The sequence below is a fragment of the Cibotium barometz genome, chromosome 23, assembly GCF_041138505.1.
Source record: "Cibotium barometz isolate CiBa-2024 chromosome 23, ASM4113850v1, whole genome shotgun sequence".
Taxonomy (NCBI): domain Eukaryota; kingdom Viridiplantae; phylum Streptophyta; class Polypodiopsida; order Cyatheales; family Cibotiaceae; genus Cibotium; species Cibotium barometz.
Genome location: NC_141068.1, coordinates 38,837,118 through 38,859,409, shown reverse-complemented (window position 1 = coordinate 38,859,409; position 22,292 = coordinate 38,837,118). Strand labels below are relative to the sequence as shown.

The 22,292-nt window shown below is 44.1% G+C and overlaps 1 protein-coding gene across 1 annotated transcript; it reads left to right on the top strand.

The window, feature by feature from the left end:
• The first annotated feature begins 207 nt into the window (after positions 1-207).
• On the top strand, positions 208-906 carry LOC147625918 (putative pentatricopeptide repeat-containing protein At3g23330). The gene has a single exon (XM_086817758.1). The coding sequence runs from the start codon at positions 208-210 to the stop codon at positions 904-906; it is 699 nt and encodes a 232-aa protein (XP_086673884.1).
• Positions 907-22,292: the final 21,386 nt, after the last annotated feature.

Below are 22,292 nucleotides of genomic sequence, written 5' to 3'. Positions count from 1 at the left end.
GAATTACATGTATGTTGCTGTTTTAAAAGCATGTTCAAGTATGGAAACTCTTCATGAGGGTAAGCTGGTCCATGGACACTTACTTGAGAGTGGTCATGACTCAAACATTACTGTTTTCAATACCCTTATTAGCATGTATGCCATATGTCGTAGCCTGTATGATGCATATAAAGTGTTTAAGAGATTGCCCATTTCAAGTGCGGTGACATGGAATGCAATAATTGGAGGTTACGCTCAGCATGGGCATGGTCACCAGGCTCTCCTTCTCTTTCAGGAAATGCAACAACATGGCATGAAGCCAACGCAATTACGTTCGTGTGTGTTTTGAAAGCATGTTCCTATATGGCAAGTTTAGGGCAGGGCAAGCTTACTCATGCCTATGTAGCTGAGAGTGGGTTTAAAACTGATGTATTTGTAGGGAGTATCCTTATTGGCATGTATGCCAGATGTGGAAGGCCTGCAGATGTACAGAGTGTGTTTGAAAAGCTACCAAAACATGACCGGGTGACATGGAGTGCAATGGTTACAGGGTATGTTCAGCATGGGCGGGGTGAGGAGGCTCTCCATCTTTTTGAGCAAATGTTGCGGGAAGGGATGGAGCCAAAGGATACCATTTTTGTTAGTGCTTTGAAAGCTTGCGCCAGTACATCAGCTGATCATAGGGGTAATTTCATTCATGGATATGTTGTCGAAAGTGGTTATGATTTGGATGCATGCGTCAGTAGTATGCTAATTGATATGCTTGCAAAACTTGGGTCTCTTGAGGAAGCTCAGAGAGTGTTTGACAGTTTAGGACAAGAAGGTGTGGTGCCATGGACTACTATGATTGCAGGATATTCTCAACATGGACATGGACAAGCAGGACTTTTTGAACAAAATGCAATAGGAGAGGCAAATGCCCAATAATGTTACTCTTATCAGTGCCTTGAATGCATGTTCAAGTATAGCTGCCCTTTCCCAAGGCAAGCTAGTCCATGCTCGCTTGATGGCTAGTGGCTTTGAGTTAGATGCAGTGGTTGGGATTGCCCTTATCAATATGTATACGAAATGTGGGAGTCTGGAGAGTGCAGCCAGGGTGTTCAAAACTTGGCATATCAAAGATAAGAGATATGGACTACCCTGAGCGTAAGGCACCAGCCTCTAAGACAACAGGGAAGGTTAATGTCAATGGGGGTTCAACCCCATTATCACTAGAAGGTTTGAACGAGGATGATGTTGGCTTAACCATGCAAGATGGGCAATACTACGATGCAATGCTATCTTTTGCAGATATTCTCGACACGCATGGGGAATCTAGAAACACAGTTGTGGACTGCTCTGAGAACAATCATCAAACTGTATCTTATGAAAGTAAAAGCTGTGAGAATTTCAACTAGGGGGATGCCAAACCAACACTTGTGCAAGTTGCATTAGCTGGCAAAGAGAATGGAGATGGAGTTTTAACAACCCTTGAAAATAGGCTTCTTATGAGCAGGATGATCAATACAGGAAATTCAACCAGTCAGGAAAGCCTTGATGAGAATGTGGGTTCAGAGGATGAAAAAGCTGAAGATAACGTGCCCGAACACCCCCCAGCCAGCCCCCCGGAGCCGTGCCCAAAGACCCCCCCGGCGGCCGTTCCCCCGGAGCCGTGCCTGAACACCCCCCGACCAGCCCCCCGGAGCCGTGCCCTCACGCCCCCGGCCCCCGCGGTGCCGTGACCGAACACCCTCCCTCGGCCCCCGCGGTGCCGTGCCCTGAACACCCTCCCCCGGCCCCCACGGAGCCGTGCCGTGCCGTCACCCCGGTGAGCCCGAACACCCTCCCCGGCCCCCGCGGTGCTGTGCCCGAACACCCTCCCCGGCCCCCGCGGTGCTGTGCCCGACCACCCTCCCCGGCCCCCGCGGTGCCGTGCCCGCCCGAACACCCCCCGGAGCCGTGCCCTCACGCCCCCCCTCGGCCGGCCCCCCCGGAGCCGTGCCCTCGCACCCCGGTGCCGTGTCCTCACGCCCCCCCGACCGCCCCCCCCCGAGCCGTGCCCTCACACCCCCGGCCCCCGCGGTGCCGTGCCCGAACACCCTCCCCGGCCCTCGCCGGAGTCATGCCCTCATGCCTCCGGCCCCAGCTTGCCTTCAATGATTATGATGGCAGATGGATGGTGATTCAATGTGATGTCAATGGTGATATTTGGGAGTTTGCCTCTGTTTATGCCTCGCAAACTTCTACTTCCAGAGCTTCCATGTGGCATGCCATTGCTGTCACGTGCACACCATTCAGGTGTACAGTGACATGGCATTATTTTATGGCATGGCATCATCAGGCATTTAATCAGGATTTATCAGGCATTTTATGGACATTTAAATGAATGTTTTCAGCATGTACCACATGGTATGGGTTGGATTCAGCATTGTAGCATCATATTAACCATCTAGACAAAAGCATTGGGGCTTGTGGAGGCAGCCGACGGCATTCAAGTTAGCCGACCAGCCTTTAAAGCATTTATGGCATTTAAATGGCAGTCGTGAGCATATTCAGAGCTGGCCGACTGCAGCCAAGCTGGACGACCAGCACCAATTCCCCATATATAAAGAAACGCATCATTTCAGCATAGACATCTGGATCTCTTCAGCGTTTTCCTTCCTAGGAGCAAAGGGGGATACAATTCAGCATCCATTAGTGTGTTCCTTCAGCGTTTCTACACCAAGAGGGCTGGGAACAACAGTGCATCCACGCATCAGCATATTCAGCCATCTTCCCAACTCCTACATAGAGGGATACCAGCATACAAGTGGTGGAACTCAGCATTGGAGTCAGGGCAGCCATCTTTCAGCCATCCTTCATCATTATTTAGCATGTTTACCTCTCTTCCAGGGGTAGACATCATCTAGGACAGCATACATCCCTTTGGATCTCATTGTAACCGCATTCATCATCTAATATAGCTGCATTGCATTGACACATATTTGTCTATCTCTTAAACATCATTAAGTGTAGTTTAGTTAGACTAAGGTTGTGATTACTACGGTCGAAGCCTCACATGCCACATTGGTATCAGAGCGTTACAGGGTAACCAGCCTTAGATCATGTTCATTCCATCAGTCATTCAGTCAGACATCATGTTAATTGCTTCCGCACAGTTAAACCTAGTTCTCAAAATCTTGCAGGCCACCCTTAGGGATTTTCCCTTAGGGATGCATTAGTAACCCATCCATCTGCATTCTTGCACAGCATATAGGGTGAAACATATCAATAAAGGATACCTGCAGCATGCACAATTTCAACAATTGATCTGATATGCCATAATTCCTCTTGCAGCCCATGTCCATTATGACTGTAATTTTGCATGGCAACGCCTTGTGGACAGGCTTCAGCATGCTATTCAGGAATATGGGAGTAATTTCATGCCTGACTGGAGAGCTAAAGTTCAGCATGCCAAAGTAGTAGTTCAGTCCTTGACTGCACATTCCCAATTGCAGCCCCTCTCCTCTCAACAAATGGACACTCTCTCTCAGTCAACAGCTCTCTTGCAAGCTATTGACCGACGGAAATTGGCCAAGTGGCAGGTTCGGGCAAGGATGACTCAATTCATGGATAAAGGCTGCTCTTCAAAATCTTTCTTTCAAGGGTTACATGCTTACAGGAGGAAGACCTCTTGCCTCAGAGTCCGTAAACTGGATGGTGAATGGACTCCGTCTTTCTCAGAGCTCCAACATGAATGCTTTTCTTATTCTCAGAAACTGTTTGCACCCCCTGCTACTACCACTTGTCATGTGCATCATAGATGCCATGGACATTCTTAGGGCTAGATCTAGAAAAGGCAACCAGATAAAGAGTATGAACCAGTAGAAGATAGGTAGAACCAGAGTGTAGGAGCTTCAGGTGTAACATCTAGAAGATAGGTAGAACCAGAGTGTAGGAGCTTCAGGTGGACATGGAGCAGGACTTGGAGCAAGAAGCAGTCGGCTGGTTCCAGAAAGGACTGTCGGTTGACATCAGCAGGACAAGAGATGAGTAGGCTGGTTGCAGAAGGTGTCGGCTGCCCATAGCCATGGTCGGCTGAACCAGTACATAGAGGCAGCACAGCAGGTGCTAGGGTGTGTGTGGACTGGAAAGCAGTCGGGCAGCAGCATGCGCAGGAGTGATCCAGTCGACTGTGTTTAAAAGAGCATTAAAAAATTTATGAACGGGCCGACCAGCAGTCGGCCAGTTCCCCATGCATTTAAAGGGGCTATAAATAGCCCAAGTGCTCCTTGTTTTTAATCATTCAGCCCACTAGGGGTTTGAGTCAGTAGGAGTCCTAGTTTGGGACTGAATTTTGGGGTGTTATCACCTTTTCAAGAAGGCAGCCAAGGGCTGCAGACATGTACCTTTTTGTACCATAGATTGTGGAGGCAGCAGACAGCATTCAAGTCAGCCGACCAGCCTTTAAAGCATGGCACCGCGGTGGCCGGAGAGGGTGTTCAGGCACGGCACCGCGGGGCCGGAGGCATGAGGGCATGGCTCCGGCGAGGGCCGGGGAGGGTGTTCAGGCACGGCACCGCGGGGGCCGGGGGCGTGAGGGCACGGCTCGGGGGGGGCCGGTCGGGGGGGCGTGAGGGCACAGCACCGGGGTGCGAGGGCACGGCTCCAGGGGGGCCGGCCGAGGGGGGGCGTGAGGGCACGGCTCCGGGGGGTGTTCGGGCGGGCACGGCACCGCGGGGGCCGGGGAGGGTGGTCGGGCACGGCACCGCGGGGGCCGGGGAGGGTGTTCGGGCTCACCGGGGTGACGGCACGGCACGGCTCCCCGTGGGGGCCGGGGGAGGGTGTTCACGGCACGGCACCGCGGGGGCCGAGGGAGGGTGTTCGGTCACGGCACCGCGGGGGCCGAGGGGCATGAGGGCACGGCTCCGGGGGGCCGGCCGGGGGGTGTTCGGGCACGGCTCCGGGGGAACGGCCGGGGAGGGTGTTTGGGCACGGCTCTGGGGGGCCGGCCGGGGGGGGTGTCTAAAGGTGATTCTCAGCTTGGCTGGCCTCCTTCCTTTTGCGCTGAGCAAAAGGAGCCTTTCTCCTCACTTTTAGAGCTGCGATTCACTTTTGGCATATGCCTTTCTGCTGATATAAATGACCTTAGCCAGTTTTGGTGTGCGATTTCCTTTGTAGGCTAGATCTAGCTCTAACACGCACCCCCAGCCCTTATGCTCTCTCTCTCTCTCTATCTCTATCATATGCCTTAGGGACATGGGCTGCCCTAGTGGCCTTTAGGTTTCCATACTTAGGAAATTGTAGAAGAGTTAATCCACAGAAAGCTGCGAGGAGTTAATCCACAGCAATCCACAGCTGGCTGGTATTAAACTTATCTATCCTTCACTAGCTACTTGTAGCCATACCATCTCGCTGCACTTGTGCTCATATCAGAGCCTTACAATATCTTTAGGACTACCTCTCACTAAATAGCTTAGGTGTCACGTGGACACCATTCAGGTGTACAGTGACATGGCATCATTTTAGCATCATAAGTATCATCAGGATTTATCAGATATCAGATATCTTAGCAGTCATCTTAGCAGTCCATCTTGCATTTGCAAGGCATACATGTTGCCCATGAACTCTCTGGGAAAGAATGACATCCATCATCAAAGGAGGACATAAGTTTTGGGCTTCAACTTGATGCAGGGGGTTTCTCTTCCATAGAAGACGGAAGTTTGCTCCAACATTGCCTTAGGAGGTTCAGAGCTTCAGGAACGACAGAGATGGTAGATGAAAGGTTTCCAGAGACAGGTCAGCGGTGACTCAGGTATTTCCAGGTAGTTTAGCAGCATTTGCCATTCAGTTCCCGCAGCACATAGAGTCTTGGCTCGAAGGATTTCACTCCTGCAGACGACCTCAGTCCGGGTAGCAGAAGACAGAAGGGGGCAGTGGTTCGGAGGAGAAGGATCACAGAGGAGTCGAAGGTTGCTAGGTATATCACCCAGCAACAGTTTAGCAGCGGGGAATGTCACGTGCACACCATTCAGGTGTACAGTGACATGGCATCATTTTAGCATCATAAGTATCATCAGGATTTATCAGGCATTATTCAGGCATTTAAATGAATGTTTTCAGCATGTACCACATGGTATGAGCTAGATTCAGCATGGTAGCATCACATTAGCCATATAGACCAGCATTTAGGGCTTGTGGAGGCAGCCGACAGCTTGTTTACATCAGCCGACAGGATGCTACTTCAGTCGACCAGCATTTATGCTATTTTTGGCATAATATATTCAGTCGTGGGCTTTTGCATCTGGCCGATTGCAGCCAGGCTGGCCGACCAGCCCCCCTCACCCATATATATAGAGACCTCAGCATTCAGTTCAGCACATCATCATCATCTGTCATCAGCGCATCTCAACGCATCTCAGATAGCAGCATTCAGCAGGGTGTTCTCCAACGCATCTCCTCCAGGAAGCTTTGGGAGCAGCATATCCAACCAACGCATCAGCACATTCAGCAACGCATCATCATCAGCATTCAATACTTCATCTTCAGCAAATGCATCTATTCTCCTCAGCGTTTCCTTCCCAGGTAACAGGAGCACATCTGCGTTTCATCATCAGGTCAGCATAGCATCTGTTCCAAAGCATCCCTTCAGCATTTCCTTCCCAGGAGACAAGGGAAAGATAGTGGACAACAGTTCATTCATCATATCAGAATATTCAGCATATAGGCAGCATATTCGACAGTATAGATCCATTTGGATCTCATTGTAACCGCATTCATCATATAATATAGCTGCATTGCATTGACACATATTTGTCTATCTCTTAAACATCATTAAGTATAATTTAGTTAGACTAAGGTTGTGATTACTACGGTCGAAGACCTTTACATGTCACATTAGGAGCTTCTGGTGTCCATCCATGGTTCTTCTGGTAATTGTCCTTAATGTATGTATTAAATTTGATTGATACAGGTTGGTGACATCTTTTATACAGGATGAAGGGCCAGCACACATGGAACTGAGAGAGAGCATGTACACATGGTGCATCTTGCACAATTGGAACCTAGAGCAACTATAGTGCTGGAGCGCGAGGAAGAAGACCATGTACTTCTTGGACATGGTAAACATGAAGTCTATGTACATCATGTACATGATGAGCATCAGGCTCAACCATGGCAGCTGGGGATCTAAAGAGTTGCGTTTTTTTAAGAATACATGCTTGTTATTTTTAGAGCATATTGTAAACAAAAGCGAGAGTAGCAGGGGAACATAAAAGGGGCAGTCCACGCATCACTTGAGCATAACCTGGGGGCAGAGTAGCTTTTGGCTGGCCTATGTGCACCTTGGTTTCACGACTTTTCCTCCGAGAAAAATGTGTGGTGTACTTGCTTGCTTTTTTAGCACTTCCTTAGTTCTTGCCCAAGCACATAACTGTGTTGTCCTTTACGCATGATCTCTATTGGCTCTCTCTTTCTCATGAGTTGACTACAATTTTTTTTCCTTGAAATAGCTATGGCTGAGCAAGAAAAGGCTCCCCTCTTGATGGTCATCAAGAGGATCTTGAGACAAATGGCGGTAGACAGAGAGTCCATCCAGGAGGATATGATTGAGTACGCTGCCATGACTGTACCCCAGCTTGAGTTAATCATCACTCACCTCTCGACACTAGTACGGCCAGTAGCCTTTGGGGAGGGCTCTTCGAGGGATCCTATTCCCGGAGGTAGCGGCACACCCCAACCCGTGCATACGCTTTTGGTGCAGACGCAGGTGCAGCAGACGCCGGGCCCCAGTGTTTTGACACAGGCCGAGGGCACTCCCTTGGCACAGAGGCGCCGCTGTTTGAGGTATGCATTAATCTACTCCATGTCTAGGTGTAATTTTCATGAAACCATCCAAAATGAATCTTAAAAATTATGTGTTTTTTGTGCAGTAGTAGTAGTCAGCCATCACCATCACCAGTCTCTTCACCATGTGTGCCTCCTTCTGCACCTCCACCTGCCACCTCGGAGCTTCGCATGCTATCGGGCACGATGCCCATTAGCATTCAGGTGGATCAGAGTGGGCGAGTGCAGTATGTAGACGGTGGGGCACTTTTCCGTCACCGCTTGAGAGAGCTCGTGCACACATACATGCCCAAGATACACATCCACTGGCGGTAAGTCCAATTCTTTCATGTAGAACACGAGCCTAAGGGGAATCGAACCCCTAAGTAGCAGCATAAGGCCACTCTAAGTCCAAGAGGCTCCCCCTACCACCCCACCCTATAGTTAGTATCATGTACAATCAAAACAAGCGATGAGAAAAAAGGATATCGAGGTAGAAACACATTACCATTTTCTTTTGAATTGATGAGCCAAGCTGTTTATGAACAATTGGAAACTATGCCTTGCCAAAGATATCAATCTCTAAGAACACCTCGTCGTTGTCAGCCATAGCCTCTTGAAGTTCCATCTCTGTTAGGCATATGCCGAGTCCATCAGGGAGTGGAGCATTGTTCGAGGTGGATTCTGAGATTTGCTCAATGTCAGCCTCTAGTAGATCTTCTCCTAGATCATCCGATAAATCTTTACCCAGATCATCCCCTTCATCATCCGTTGAGGGTGGTGTGACATTTGTTTGTGAAATCAAATTTGCTTCTCTAATGCGAAGAATTGTATCTCCTTGCCCATGTGATATAGAGGTCATTGTTGTGTCTGGTGTATTGTCGGGCTCTGTAGAGGTCATTGCTGTGTGTGGTGTATTTTCACGCTCAGTAGAAAAGGTGGTATCAAACAATCTTCGGCTTCTAGGGTTCACATGAACAATTTGCCACCATGGATTGCCATTTGGATTTTTGTAAAAGAAAGCTTGTTGCACATGCATCGGGAAGAGATAGGGCTCTTTGGTTGCTCGTAGGAGCTTCGATGAGTCAACGGACCAGAAGCCGCTTTGTTCGTGCCTCAAGGTGGCCCTTTTTCCTTTGTACTCCGCTCGAAACCAACGCACCTTCAAAATTACCTGCAATATTATAATGTATATAAACTTGTTACTCAAAGATGCTGAATATTTCAATCATTTGGTTTGCATAATATTTTGAAATGAATCATGCGTACCTGTTTCATAACACGATAGTTAATTTCATATATGCCCTCCAGATCCCCTACGTAGCCGAGCTCATCCTCAATCAAATTTGTGTCACAAGCACTTGCACGAGAGAGTTGATGAAAGGACGCAACGATGCAAGAGTCCTGAGTAACACGAAGATCATCAATCCTCTTGACGCGGAGATGCTGACCACACACCCACATGTTACTGTGAGCTCGGACCTAAAACCACATGGGAACCACATGAACATGTATGGTTAGAATCCAGAAAAACATGTAGTATTATTCAAATTAAAATATAACATTGGAGTGGCTTACCATGGTGTCGCATCCTAGGCTAAGCTCAAACTCTTCTCGTGAGATTTCAAACCCCTGCCCTCGCATCTCTCTGATATGTGTATTCAACCATTCTAGGCTCATCGTTGGAGGTGCACTCCGACCCTTTTTGGATGTCCTACTTCTCCTGTTTCTCTCTTTGCATTCTTTGTCATGCTTGTCAATCCATTTTTGCATACAATCTGAGTTATACACCACAAAAGTACTAAGCGCTTCCCTCTCCTCAGCACTTATCTTTAGTGGGACCCCTTGCCCACATAACATCTCTGTGGTTTCGTTGTCTGATTGTTCTTCTCTCCAACCAGGAGGAGCTTCGTTATCCACATGTTGCAAGTACTCAGATAGATAATATATGCACTCGTGAAGCAACCATCCCTCTGCCATGGATCCCTCGGGTCTCTCTCGCTGGCGCACAAATCCTTTCAATACCCCCATGTACCTTTCAACCCAGAACATCCATCGTGTACTCACGGTCCCAGCAATCTCTATCTCTTCAACGAGATGGATCATAACATGGACGTGAATGTCAAAAAAGTAGGTAGGTAACTCCTTCTCCATCAGACAAAGGAGCTCAATACACTCTAGCTTTCGTTGCGGGATATCACGTGAGTCGATCTCTTTGGATGTAATCCATCTATAAAGAGAAACAATGTGATTAGCATAAGATTTTTGTGACAAAGAAGTAAGAACAATATGATGTTCCACTGTCAATACCTTGTCAATGATCCCAATCGATATATAACATCCCTAATACCCTTAGTCAAACAACCGTCGATAACAAGTGGCAAGACGTGCTGCATACAGATTAGCTCTAGTGTTAACAAATGATAATGTAATGGCACCTTCATTAGAAATTGACGATACATGTTAGAGAGGCACCATACCTTAATGAAGTTATGCCAGTCGTGTGTCTTTAGACCCGAAAGAGAGTTATCATCCATGGTAAACATGTTTTGCAATGAAGCACCATAGCCCGTAGGAGTACGTATGCATCGTATCCGCTCATTGATGACGCTTATCTCTTGCTTTGTGAGTACCCATGGTGCCTGTGAATAAGTAATATTTCCTGTCTCCTCATTGATTATAGGCCATAGTGATCGTTCGCAGTTGCAAATCTTTAGGTCTGCCCTTGCAGCCTCTGTATCCTTGAAGCCCATAAGATGATTCCAAAGCGAGTGTGCAAAATTTTTAAATATGTGCATGGGATCAAGCAAATGAGTTATTTTTAGATCTTTCCAATACTCCAACGTATACCATATGGATGAATTTTGTGTCTGTGCATTTTGCATTGTACTCATCTCTAAGTCGTTGATATGTACTTGGATCTTGTGTACGTAAAAGCCTCATGTACTCCTCTGGCAAGATATGGTGACTTCGGTGAGAGCTAGATACACCCTCAACATCTGGACACTGCATGTATAAACATAGTCTACATGAAGAAATGATTTAAAGTAACAACAATCGAATTATTAAGTGATATAATCATAACATTAAAACCCTTTTTACAACACAATTCAAGCATATTAGCAGCAAAAATCTATACTCAAGATAACCTTAGACAAGACACTAAAATACCCTTAGTTGTATTACTGACGAGACAATGAAATATATCATCAAATATTTGTCAAAATTAAATGCTGATTGGGCTACAAAGCTGGATACATTATTTGAAACATACATAATTTAAGAGGCCGACGCTTTATCTCAAATTTCATTCTCAAAGAGGGGCTGGTGATGGCCGATGCCATCCATAATTTACAAATAATTCCTCGCCAGCTTGTAATGATCTTGTAGCACACACTACTATATATATGGGTACATCTCTAATCATATAACATGGCTCGTGACTATTCTCACACTCCATAAAGTTACAATTTGTTCTCTCATTTCTCCCTCTACTACTATTGATTAGCCCTGCTATATTTCCTTGAGCATAGGGTCTTCCATCAATATAAAGCCGCGATCCACAATTATATCTAATGTTTATTTCGGTGAGTGAGGCCGCATTAGCACAAAGCCCATATGTTGTCATACTTCTGATAAAGCAAACAAGTGCATGCCATGCGCCCCAACCATAAATGGGCCCACAAAATGACATAAGAGTCACCTCTGAGTTTGCGGGCACGCGTAAATCTTGTGCAATAAAGAGACCTCGTCCACCATTGGGAATGGTAGATGGTGCAATCACATATCGAGCACCCCAAAAGCTGAAAACCTCTCCGTCTGCTGGAAGGGCTGCTCCCAACCATCCTCCATAGCGTCTACGATCGTACGTTTGAATGAGAGAAAAAAGACGATCAGGCAATGGATGATCACCCAATGTCTCTGATTGGGCACCGAGGGGCAAAGAAGTTGATGATGCCTCCATTTGCAACTGAAAAACGGCTTGACCATATCGTGTGCGTGGAAGGAATGAAGGATCAATTCCATGGTCTTCACAATCCTCATGAAATCGAGGATGTAGAATTGGTAGGTGCTGAATAATGCATCATTGTTGATTATATGAAGGGTGAGACACACATGGAACACGATTAATAGTGCGGAGTAAACTTGGATATGAATTTATACATAGTTCTAAAATGACATCACTTACCATGGGATGCTCCCGTTCCTCTTGTGGTGGCATATCAGGACATGGACCATACTGCTCCATATGGGCAAAACATATGCGTCGCATTCGTCGATGAGTGCCATGGCATGCTGCACACCAACATGGGATTCTTTCAACGTAATATGTTTGTGAGTCGCCTAGTGTCGTAGATGATGTGGAAGAAGAGGAACCATCTCCTCTCGCAACTACAGATGGACGCACAGGAAGAGTGGGAGGAGGCGGTGTCCCAGAGGATGATCCGGAATCTGCATTCATAAAATATTAATGTCATATTAATATCATTAAAAATCAAAGAAAACTTGAACAAAAATAATACACATACAAAATCATCCTAGAAGTGTTTGTAAATGCTATGGTAGCGCACAATGCATATTTGCTTATCCCCAGGTTAGGCATAATGTTCTTCCCTCAGCAAAAACTAGTTAATTTGTAATCATACCTTCTTACTGTACTTATGTCTATATTAGAGGCTTAGAGTAATCATACCTTCTTACTGTACTTATGTCCATATTAGAGGCTTACAGTAACCTTGCACAAAATAGTTCTTCAAGGTGTAATTGACATGCACCCAAATGCGTTAGCATAGCATATACGGACCGTCAGCCGGTTCGTATGCACTATGGATGTGCAATTGGTCCATTCGGAGAGCTAGTACGCTCTCCAAATGCACCCAATTGAGCATCCATAGCGCATACTGACCGCTACATTTATCTATTTATCTATCCACCTACTTATGTATATGTGTTTATATATCCATCTATATGTTTATTGATCGTAAATTGTGAAACCTTGTAATAACACACTGTTGTTAAATGCTTAGGAAATTTGCGGTCGTCCCTGAGCATACACGCCCACCTGCGATGTGCAAAGATTCTTGGCGGCACTTCAGGAAAGAGATTCGCTTGAGAGTGACATGGCCTCAACAGAAGGTACACAAAGTTAATTCACTCAATGCATATGATAGGTACTTCTCGAATAGCATTAATTATATATTCATATAAAAGCGCATTTAATTTGCAGGAGGCAGCACAGGCTCGTGTCCAGTCAGGGCACACCTCTCGGCTTGGCCGGATGGGCTCTAATGGCTTTCGAGCACTCTTTGTAAGTGCATAAATTTTTTGTTCGACTATCTATAGGTATTTGTATATACATACATATATATATATATGTATCCATGTATCTATGATCTCATATGCATTCAATTCACTTCTTACTTATATATATGCAATGTTTAAATGACAGAGAAAGGATTATGGTCGAGCACCATCTGCAGACGAGATACGGAGAGCCACAATTTACGGCTACAGAGCGCTACAGAAGGAGATGCCGACACCAGATGCTTTTGTAAGTAATTCTATCAAATATTATTTTATGCCAATCAAGATCTGCATGTGTTATATGTTATATGGTTTTTTTTATACTCAAATAGCCAATAGACATTTTTAATTGCAGGAGCAACATGGTGAGAACGACATGGACGAGGTTGCTCGACAGGTAGCAGCAGGGTTATCATCGCAACCACCCAAGAATGTACAAGAGGAGGACTCTTCCTCCGATGACTCAGATTAATGATAGAGCCATTTAGTGCTGAGTTTGTAGACATAATTTTTTGATACATATAGTCACTCATTCAGAATGATGGCACTCTTTCATTAACATTTTCTTTATGTATGTGTGTTTTTGGCCATGATGCACATGTGTTATATCTATCAAGAGTTTCTTGAAGTGTCTACCTTCCAAATCTACAGAGTTAAATGTTAATTGATTGCAGAAATTAATTTATACTTACCGTAATCGATGTCGGCCATTGCTTTTTCAAAAGTCGATGTATGTCGATTCTTGGGTCTTTTGTCGTACACGAATGCGCGTGCGTATGTGTGTGTGTGAGAGAGAGAGAGAGAGAGAAAGAGAGATTTTTTATGATGTTTGTATACGTACGATGTGTGTGTGATAAAGAGGCAAGTGTGTATGAGAGAGAGAGAGAGAGAGAGAGAGAGAGAGAGAGAGACCAATGTTTATGTGAAGTGTGTGTGTGTGTGAGAGAGAGAGAGACGGAGAAAGAGAGAGAGAGAGAGAGACTAATGTTTATGTGAAGTGTGTGTGTGTGTGAGAGAGAGAGAGAGAGGGAGAAAGAGAGAGAGAATGTGTGTGCAAGAGACACAAGTGGAGATAATGTGTATGAGAGAGAGAGCGAGAGAGAATGCGCATCGGCTAAAAAAAAACGTTCAGAACAAAGGTCTTTTAAGCGACCCCAACGGCTAAAAAAATAATACAAATAGGGTCGCTTATGCCACCTTCGTAACGTCGTTTATGCCACCCAAACAGGGTCGTTTATGCCACCCAAAATAGGGTCGTTTATGCCACCTTTGTAGGGTCGTTTATGCCACCCAAACAGGGTCGTTTATGCCACCCAAAATAGGGTCGTTTATGCCACCTTCAAAGGGTCGTTTATGCCACTCAAAAAAGGTCGCTTATGCCACCCAAACTTAGGTGTTTATGCCACTCAAAAAAGGGTCGTTTATGCCACCAAACAACGTGGTTTATGCCACCCTCGAAACGTCGTTTATGCCACCCAAATGCGATGCATATGCCACCCTAAAAACGTGGTTTATGCCACCCAAATAGCGTCGTTTATGCATCACAAAAACGTCGCTATAGAGGTCGTTTAAACGATGTTCAAAAGCGACCTTTGGAACGACTTCTGTAGCGACCCCCGTAAGGATCGCTACAGGCTTCTACTCTTGTAGTGTAGCCACCTAGTTATGAGGATGTGAGTCACCCCGAGCATGTTTGCAGGTTGAAGAAAGCCTTGTATGGCTTAAAACAAGCACCAAGAGCATGGTCTGACAAGATTTCTGAATATCTTGTCACTATTGGCTTTCATGTAGCTAATGCAGATTTCTCGCTGTATGTGAGACACAGTGATAGAGGTGTTGTGCTTGTTGTCATCTATGTAGATGACCTGATCATTACAGGGGACCATGATGCAGAGATCTTTGATGTAAAGATCTTGCTTAGACAGAAGTTTGAGATGAAGGATTTGGGGGAGCTCAGATATTTCTTGGGCATTGAGGTGATTAGGTCACCACATGGTATTGGATTACCACAGAGACAGTATGGCTTGGACATGTTGTCTAAGTATGGTATGACAGGCTGTAAGCCTATCTCAGTGCCATTGGATCAGAATGGCAAGTTGAGTGCAGATTCAGGAGAGATTTTGGAGGATCCTACTATGTATAGGCGCATAGTAGGAAGCCTAATCTACATGACGATCACCAGGCCAGATTTGAGCTATGGTGTTGGATTGGTGAGTCAATTTATGCAGGTTCCTTGGAAGCCGCATTTGGATGCATTGAGATGCATACTGAGGTATGTGAGGTCTTCTTTGCATTGTGGACTATTTTATAAAACTGGGACGACAGAGATATGTGTACATGGGTACATAGATGCTGATTGGGCTGGTAGTATCTCAGATAGAAGATCTACTAGTGGCTTCATGTTTTCTTTGGGGAGTGCTGTTGTGACTTGGAGCAGCAAGTAGTAGCCTACGGTTGCACTATCCAGTACAGAGGGCCGAGTACACAGGTGCTGCTATGTCAGCATGTAAGGTAGCTTGGTTGAGAAAGCTACTTGCAGATTTGGGTCTATCAGTGGATAGACAAGTTGTCATTTTTACTCTGATAACATTAGCAGTATATAGTTGGCCAGGAACCTAGTTTTTCATGCTCGCACGAAGCATATAGAGGTCCACTACCATTTTGTCAGAGAGAAGGTTTTGGAAGGAGACATTGACCTTGTTTATGTCAGCACACAGGATCAGGTTGCTGACATCTTCACCAAAGCATTGGGTACATAGAAGCTCCGCAGATTGAGGGCTTCGCTTGGTGTACATGAGATGGAGTTGAGCTCGAGGGGGGGGAGTGTTGAGATATCGAGCTCATCTAGTGAGGCGATGGACACTGATGACCCGCCTAGGGGATAGGCCTCACACTTACACCACTGGCATGGTTGGTGAGATCATGGGTGATATGCGGCCAGTGGGATGACAGGCTGTGTGACAGCCATTCGAGAGACTGGCATAGTTATAGCGCAAGCTCATTTAGCTGGGTTCACACTATAGAGAACCCTGGTATGTATTTGGTTGAGTACCTCTTCATATTGTGTGTACTCTTATCTTTGTATATGGTGTGTTGAGTGTAGTGTGAAGAAGAAGAAGATTTTCATCCTCTCACCTTGTGTGTTCTCTTTTAGGGTTTTGTGAGTGTGTGTATTCTTGCAAGAGCTCAAGCTCTCTTCTCCCCTGCATCTTTTCAAAAAACTCAGAGGTCCTTTTCCAAGCATGTCTTAGAGGCTATATACACTGCAAATCGCTTTCAATGGCCCATGTTCATCTAGGAACATAGCACATCTATTGGTTACACACCACATGAAACACATTCAGTGGCCCAACAAGGCTCAAAGGCTCTACTTTGGTTCTTGTAGCATGGCTCAGAGGATTTAAGGGCATGGAATATCATACATAAGCTTAGAGGTTGGCAAAATCCCAGAGATTGCAAAATAGCCACTGGCTTGCACAAAAATGAAGCAAGCACACGCCAACTGAAAAGCATTAACAAAAATTAACTAAGCTTTTGAGTTCACTATTGTCCCATACCAACAGTACATCTAATCATCTATCGCCAACTAGTGGCTAATCACCACGCATTGAAAATACAAGGGTCACTACCTTGGTAGCTACCTACCCCAAGGCAACCATAAAAAAGAAACAGAAGATTTCTCCAAGAAAATCATAACTAATCTTTTACTCTGATACCAGCTGTGAGGTCCCCTCCCTAGACTTGAGGGAGGAGATGCATTTCATAGTCCACTAAGCCTTACTACGAATTCTGATAAACAACACCCCAACTTTGCACCAAAGTGCTGGGATACAAGTTGTATAAGCTCGATTTAGCTCTATCTTGCATGCTAGCATGGTCTTCCTAAAAGCCATCTATTCCCGTAGCATTCAACCACACTCAATGAGTAGCTACTACGAGATCGCAAAGGGAAGGCCATCCTTTAGTTCAAGCACTAATGCTTTTTTCCTTGATTTTTCACAAGTCAAAGCCGATGGTAGCATCCTTAGAATGGAAAGGAGTCATTTCCTATTCTTACAAATCCTACCTTCTTTCCACAATTGTTAGAAAGTTACTCTATTAATTGGGTGCACCCATCCATAGAAAGGTGCCATCCATGCAACTAATCTCATACTTGCCACCCCGCATGGACCCGTCTTTGTTTTCTAATTACTATCACACTATTTTACAAATAAAATTAGTGTTCCTTAATTATTTTCTCAGCACAATTTTGATTAAGAAATGCCTTCAAAAAATTAAAGAAAAGTGAATACATTGTCTAAAAATTAATTTCTATTATCTTAAAAGCTTTACAAAGTCCATCACCCAACCTGGTGGCTACCTAACTACCACTTGATGATCACAAATGTCACTAATTTGGTGGCTACTTGTCACACAGTAACCAAAACAAGAAAACTGTGCAAGATCTAGAATTTACCCTCCCAATTACTGCTACTACCCAGGTAAAAGAAGGTGCTACATTGTCTTGCTTTCTATATTTTTTATGTAAAAATTGCTTATTGTACATTTGGGTGGCGTTGCTTTGATATATATACATATAATTATACATTTGGGTGGCATTGCTTTGATATATATATATACATATAATTGTAATTTTATTATCTATGAATCTATGTGCTTTATCTATTCCAATGAGTTTAGCCAATCTAGAACTTGATTTCTGCATTGATGGTCTTTTGTTTTCTTATGATACTCAAAAACCATATAGGATCCTAAAGATGAGATATAGATGTTCATAGAAACTTGAATTTTATACTTGCTAAAAATTCAGAGTTCTTAGTGCAACAATATTCACTTCACACCCTACCTACTCATGTAAATTGAGCCATATGTAAATGATTGGACCCAATGCTTGGTTGAATGTGTCAGATAGTTCTATCATAATTGTGTTCTAAGATGGTGTGGAATATGGGGGTAGAAATAGGGTGTGATAAAAAGATATGTAATTGAACCAAATAAAGATCTGTGGTTTGGTCAATGAGGGTAAGGGTATCCACATGATGTCGACTCATGATTGGAAAAGTGTCAAGGTCAGTAGCCCATGAGAGAAGCATGTTTTCTTGGCCATGCCCAGCCAATGGTTGGGCAATGAGGGTAGGGGTATCCATAGGATGTCGACTCATGGTTGGCAAAGTGTCAAGGTTGGTAGCCCATGAGAGAACCATGTCTAGCTTTCTTGGTCATGCCCTTTCAATGGGGTATCATCCGCCCTTCTAATGGGGTATCATCCAAGGCAATGGTCTCCATTTTACTCCCAGGCAGGGAGGGGGGCTTGCAGGGGGGGTGCACTCTCATAAATATGTAAGCACAACACATGAGTTCAACATAAGGGGTTTTCAAACTCTATTTTTAACACAATTTCTACATACAAAAGGGTACCATTTAAAGGGTGTATTCATAGATTGAATAGACAAAGGGTGTGATTTATTCATGAAAACTTCACATATAAGGGGTTTTAAAAATAGGCCTTGAATGCACATGATATAGAGGGTTTATATGTAGTGAACCCCCCGAGCCATTTTATGAATTTTGGCTTATGCCTCATTGATGAAGGGTTTCTTTATGGAGGAGGAGGCTCTCCTAGGTGGCTTCCCTAGTAGTCGATCTTGCTCAATGTGTGATTTTACTCCTCTTTGAACTCATTGTGGTGACCTCATGTGTTGTGGAGGGCATCTCTCACTCCTTTCCAAATTGGTTAGCCGCATGGACCACTTTAACCTCTTGTAGTTTAGATTGTATGAACTCAACTATGAGTTAGTCTCTTTGGGCTTGAATGTGCCTGGGCTACCGGGACCTTGACAATTTTAAGGACCTTAGGAATAAAGGAGGAGGGCATCCATGTCTTTCTTGTGAATGTGGTCTAGCTCCTTCTTCTAGGTTTCTTTAAGTGCCCACAAGCTCATTCTGAAGCCGAAGTATTTCACAGGTAGCAATCTTAAGCTTGGACTCAAGCTTTGTTGGCACACTTCTCATGGGCATCGTGAAGTAGTTGTTGTTAGGAATGGACCTCTTCTTGGATCAATATCTTTATCTTGGACCTCCATGCACCTTTCTCCGCCGGGATTTGGGTTCAGTGTGAAGAAGTCTTAGGATCAAGCATGCCACTAGCAGAGCGAAGAGGAGCTTGTCCTTGAGTGGACTGCAAAATGTGGATGGAAGTAAGAGGTTGAGATACGGGTTGGCAGAGTAGATCAAGGTTACTTTATTATGGACCTTGGGGAAGAAACAAATGAATTAATACAAGATGGCTCCCATTTTTGTTTCTTTGGAAGGGGTTGGGGCTTGGAGGGTGTGAGTGGGACGTGATGACATAAGCAAAAAATGGGTTAGGAAAGGCAAAGGGGGTGAAAGCTCTTGGTCAATGGCATGTAAAAGGCTCTTTTTGTGAGTATATGTACGTAATGTACCTTATATGCCGGCAAGATATCTAGAGCTTAGTGAGACGACAGTGAAGGCTTTAGCCCAATTTGTCTAGAAATCTACTTCGTAAGGATGATAATGACGAATACCTTATCATAGTAGTCGTAGGCCTTTTGGTGTGAGTGAAAAAGGTAAGCCCATGGGCCGGTGGCAACCATTCCAGTATATTGATATGATCCATCAACATGCATCAATAATGCATGCACCTTCATCTACTACAACAAGCCTCCAACAAGCTTGCATTCTTTTTATGGAAGTGTGAATTAGTCACACAAGTGGACATGGGCCATCTACAATAACCCAGAAGCATGCAGAAGCAATGTAAATCACTAAAGGATGAACACACACGATAGGCAAGCAACACCTAAAAGATCCTTGTCCACGCTCGGCTAAGGTAGAGATTGGTTTGAGGTATGGAGAAGCACCCCAAATCCACCACCCGATGGGATGTCAAGACACTCAAACTTTTTTCGACTTTCATATTGGTATGAGTTGAAGATAAATCATGTATTAGATCGTATACGTATCTTCAAGAATGTGGCAACAAATATTTGGAATCATTTAATTGGTAAAATAGATAGCAAGGGTGTAAGGGATGACTTAAAAAACATTGGACGCCTTCAAAGTGCATGGCCAATTGTAGGTGGGAGTGGTAACATGGTCCTACCAAAGTCACCATGGGTATTTATCTAGAAGGAGCACAATAAGGTGAAAAGTGTGATTGTCTCTTTTCGTACACCAACGGGAGTAATGCATTCATTGAAGGGTGCCTTCACAAAGACCAAAAAGAAAGAAGAGGTACAATCATATGGCCTCAAGATACATGATTGGCACAAGATAGTACATGTATTCAAATATTTGCTTATTCATTTTCTCTTTATGGTACATAATTTGTAGGCTCATATATTAACTTCCATTTTTTTCTATGCATAGTGTATGCTTCCAATAGCTACAATTGGTTGTGGAGACAAGAAGGTGAGAGAGGCTATTTAAAAAATGCGAAGCTTGGTGAGGTATGAATCTTCTATTCAATTCACTAGCTAAGTTATATTTAGATTTTAGTATTCTCATGGAATCACAAGTTATGTATAATAAATAGTACACATGATTGCTATATATGTATGTACATATCCTTAAAGGACGTAGATCCTACATCCATTGAGATGTCTTGTTTCAATGCTGTTGAGGTAGTGTGTATGATAGATGAAAACTTTCCTAGAACAATTCTCATTAGCCGATTTCATCATCTTGTGGTGCATTTATTTGATGAAGTGGCACTTTGTGAGGTTGTTCATGTTCGATGGTGGATGTTTTTTCTTGAAAGAATCATGAAAATCTTAAAGGACTTTGTAAGACAAAGAGCAAGGCTGGAGAAAAAGCATGGCATAGGGATGGTTGATGCAAGAGTCTCTTGTATATATCTCAAAACATCTCTCAGTCATAGATCCTTTCATGCCACAATTGTGGAGAAATGAGGAAGATGACCGACTAATCACTAATGTGCCACAAGGAAAAGGAAGGCAATAAAGGCTGAATGAAGCATTACGCAAAAAGGTGAATACATTCTGCATTCTAAATAGTCCCATCATAGAGAAGTGGATTCAGAGATACAAGGATCCAATCAATAGATGAAAGGATGAGACAAGAGCTTTTAGAAGAGCAAATAGACGCTTGCCATTCACGCCTGGCTTAGAACCTCTACCAAATGTGATCAATATAGAATGGCTTTGTAAGGCAATATCGATGGCATCAAAAACCTGAGAGATGATCACCAGAGAAGAGCATGAGTATGTAGGAGAATGTGACCCTCAAGTAAGTATATTCTTCATCTCTATCTCTCATGCTTCAATTACTATATACCTTGTTTAATGCACTATACTAAATATCATGCTTTTGCTGAATCTTCGTACAAACGATATAACGCAATATGGTGAGAGGAAAGGAATTTTTGCATGGGCCATGTGGATTCTCACCCATCATCAGCTTGACATGCATCTTTCTCGTACTATTTGCTACTTTACCGCCAACAACAACAGCGTGCATATGATAATGCTTTTTGTTGCACAAGGCTTTGTAATGTGCTTATACTGTTGCTTAAGGTGCACTTATCTACTGTCTCCTTATCTCTCTCTTTTTCTAATCTCAAAGGCAGAAAGAAAGGAAAAGCTATGATGAAAAAAAATACCCTAATTTGGAAAACCCTAATCAAACTAATAAATCTTAATAATAAAGATTAGTGCTAATAATGTGCAAAAATGCTAAACTTAGTTAGGAGAGCGAAACCAAGCTCTGATAACATGTTGATAATCATGGATGAAGTTCTCCTAAAGACATAAAAACATCTATTTAATAATAAACTAATCATAACACTAATCTACTCTACTGACATTGCTAACCTAAGGTGGATAAGAATGAAAGAGACTCATTGTGATGAGTGTGTGCTAATTAAGTTTAGACTCAAGTTCAATTAGGTTACAAGATGGAAACTTGCACTCATAAAAAGACTTGAGATGTTGTGCTTGTATTCCATTGCTTGAAATGCCCTCCTTTTATATGAGGAGAGTACAACTTTAGCATTTCTCTTGCATGTGGGATAATTCTCACTTAGTGATGTGCCTACTCACACTCACTCCATGCTTTCCTTGTGCTCTTTGGTACCACATTTCTTAACAAAAACATCTCTCACTCATTGATCCTTCCATGCCACAATTATGGAGAAATGAGGAAGATGACCGACTAATCACTAATGTGCCACAAGCAAAAGGAAG

Excerpts from the sequence above, each read along its gene's own strand:
- LOC147625918 (XM_086817758.1), top strand. The coding sequence starts at position 208 with ATGGAATGCAATAATTGGAGGTTACGCTCAGCATGGGCATGGTCACCA.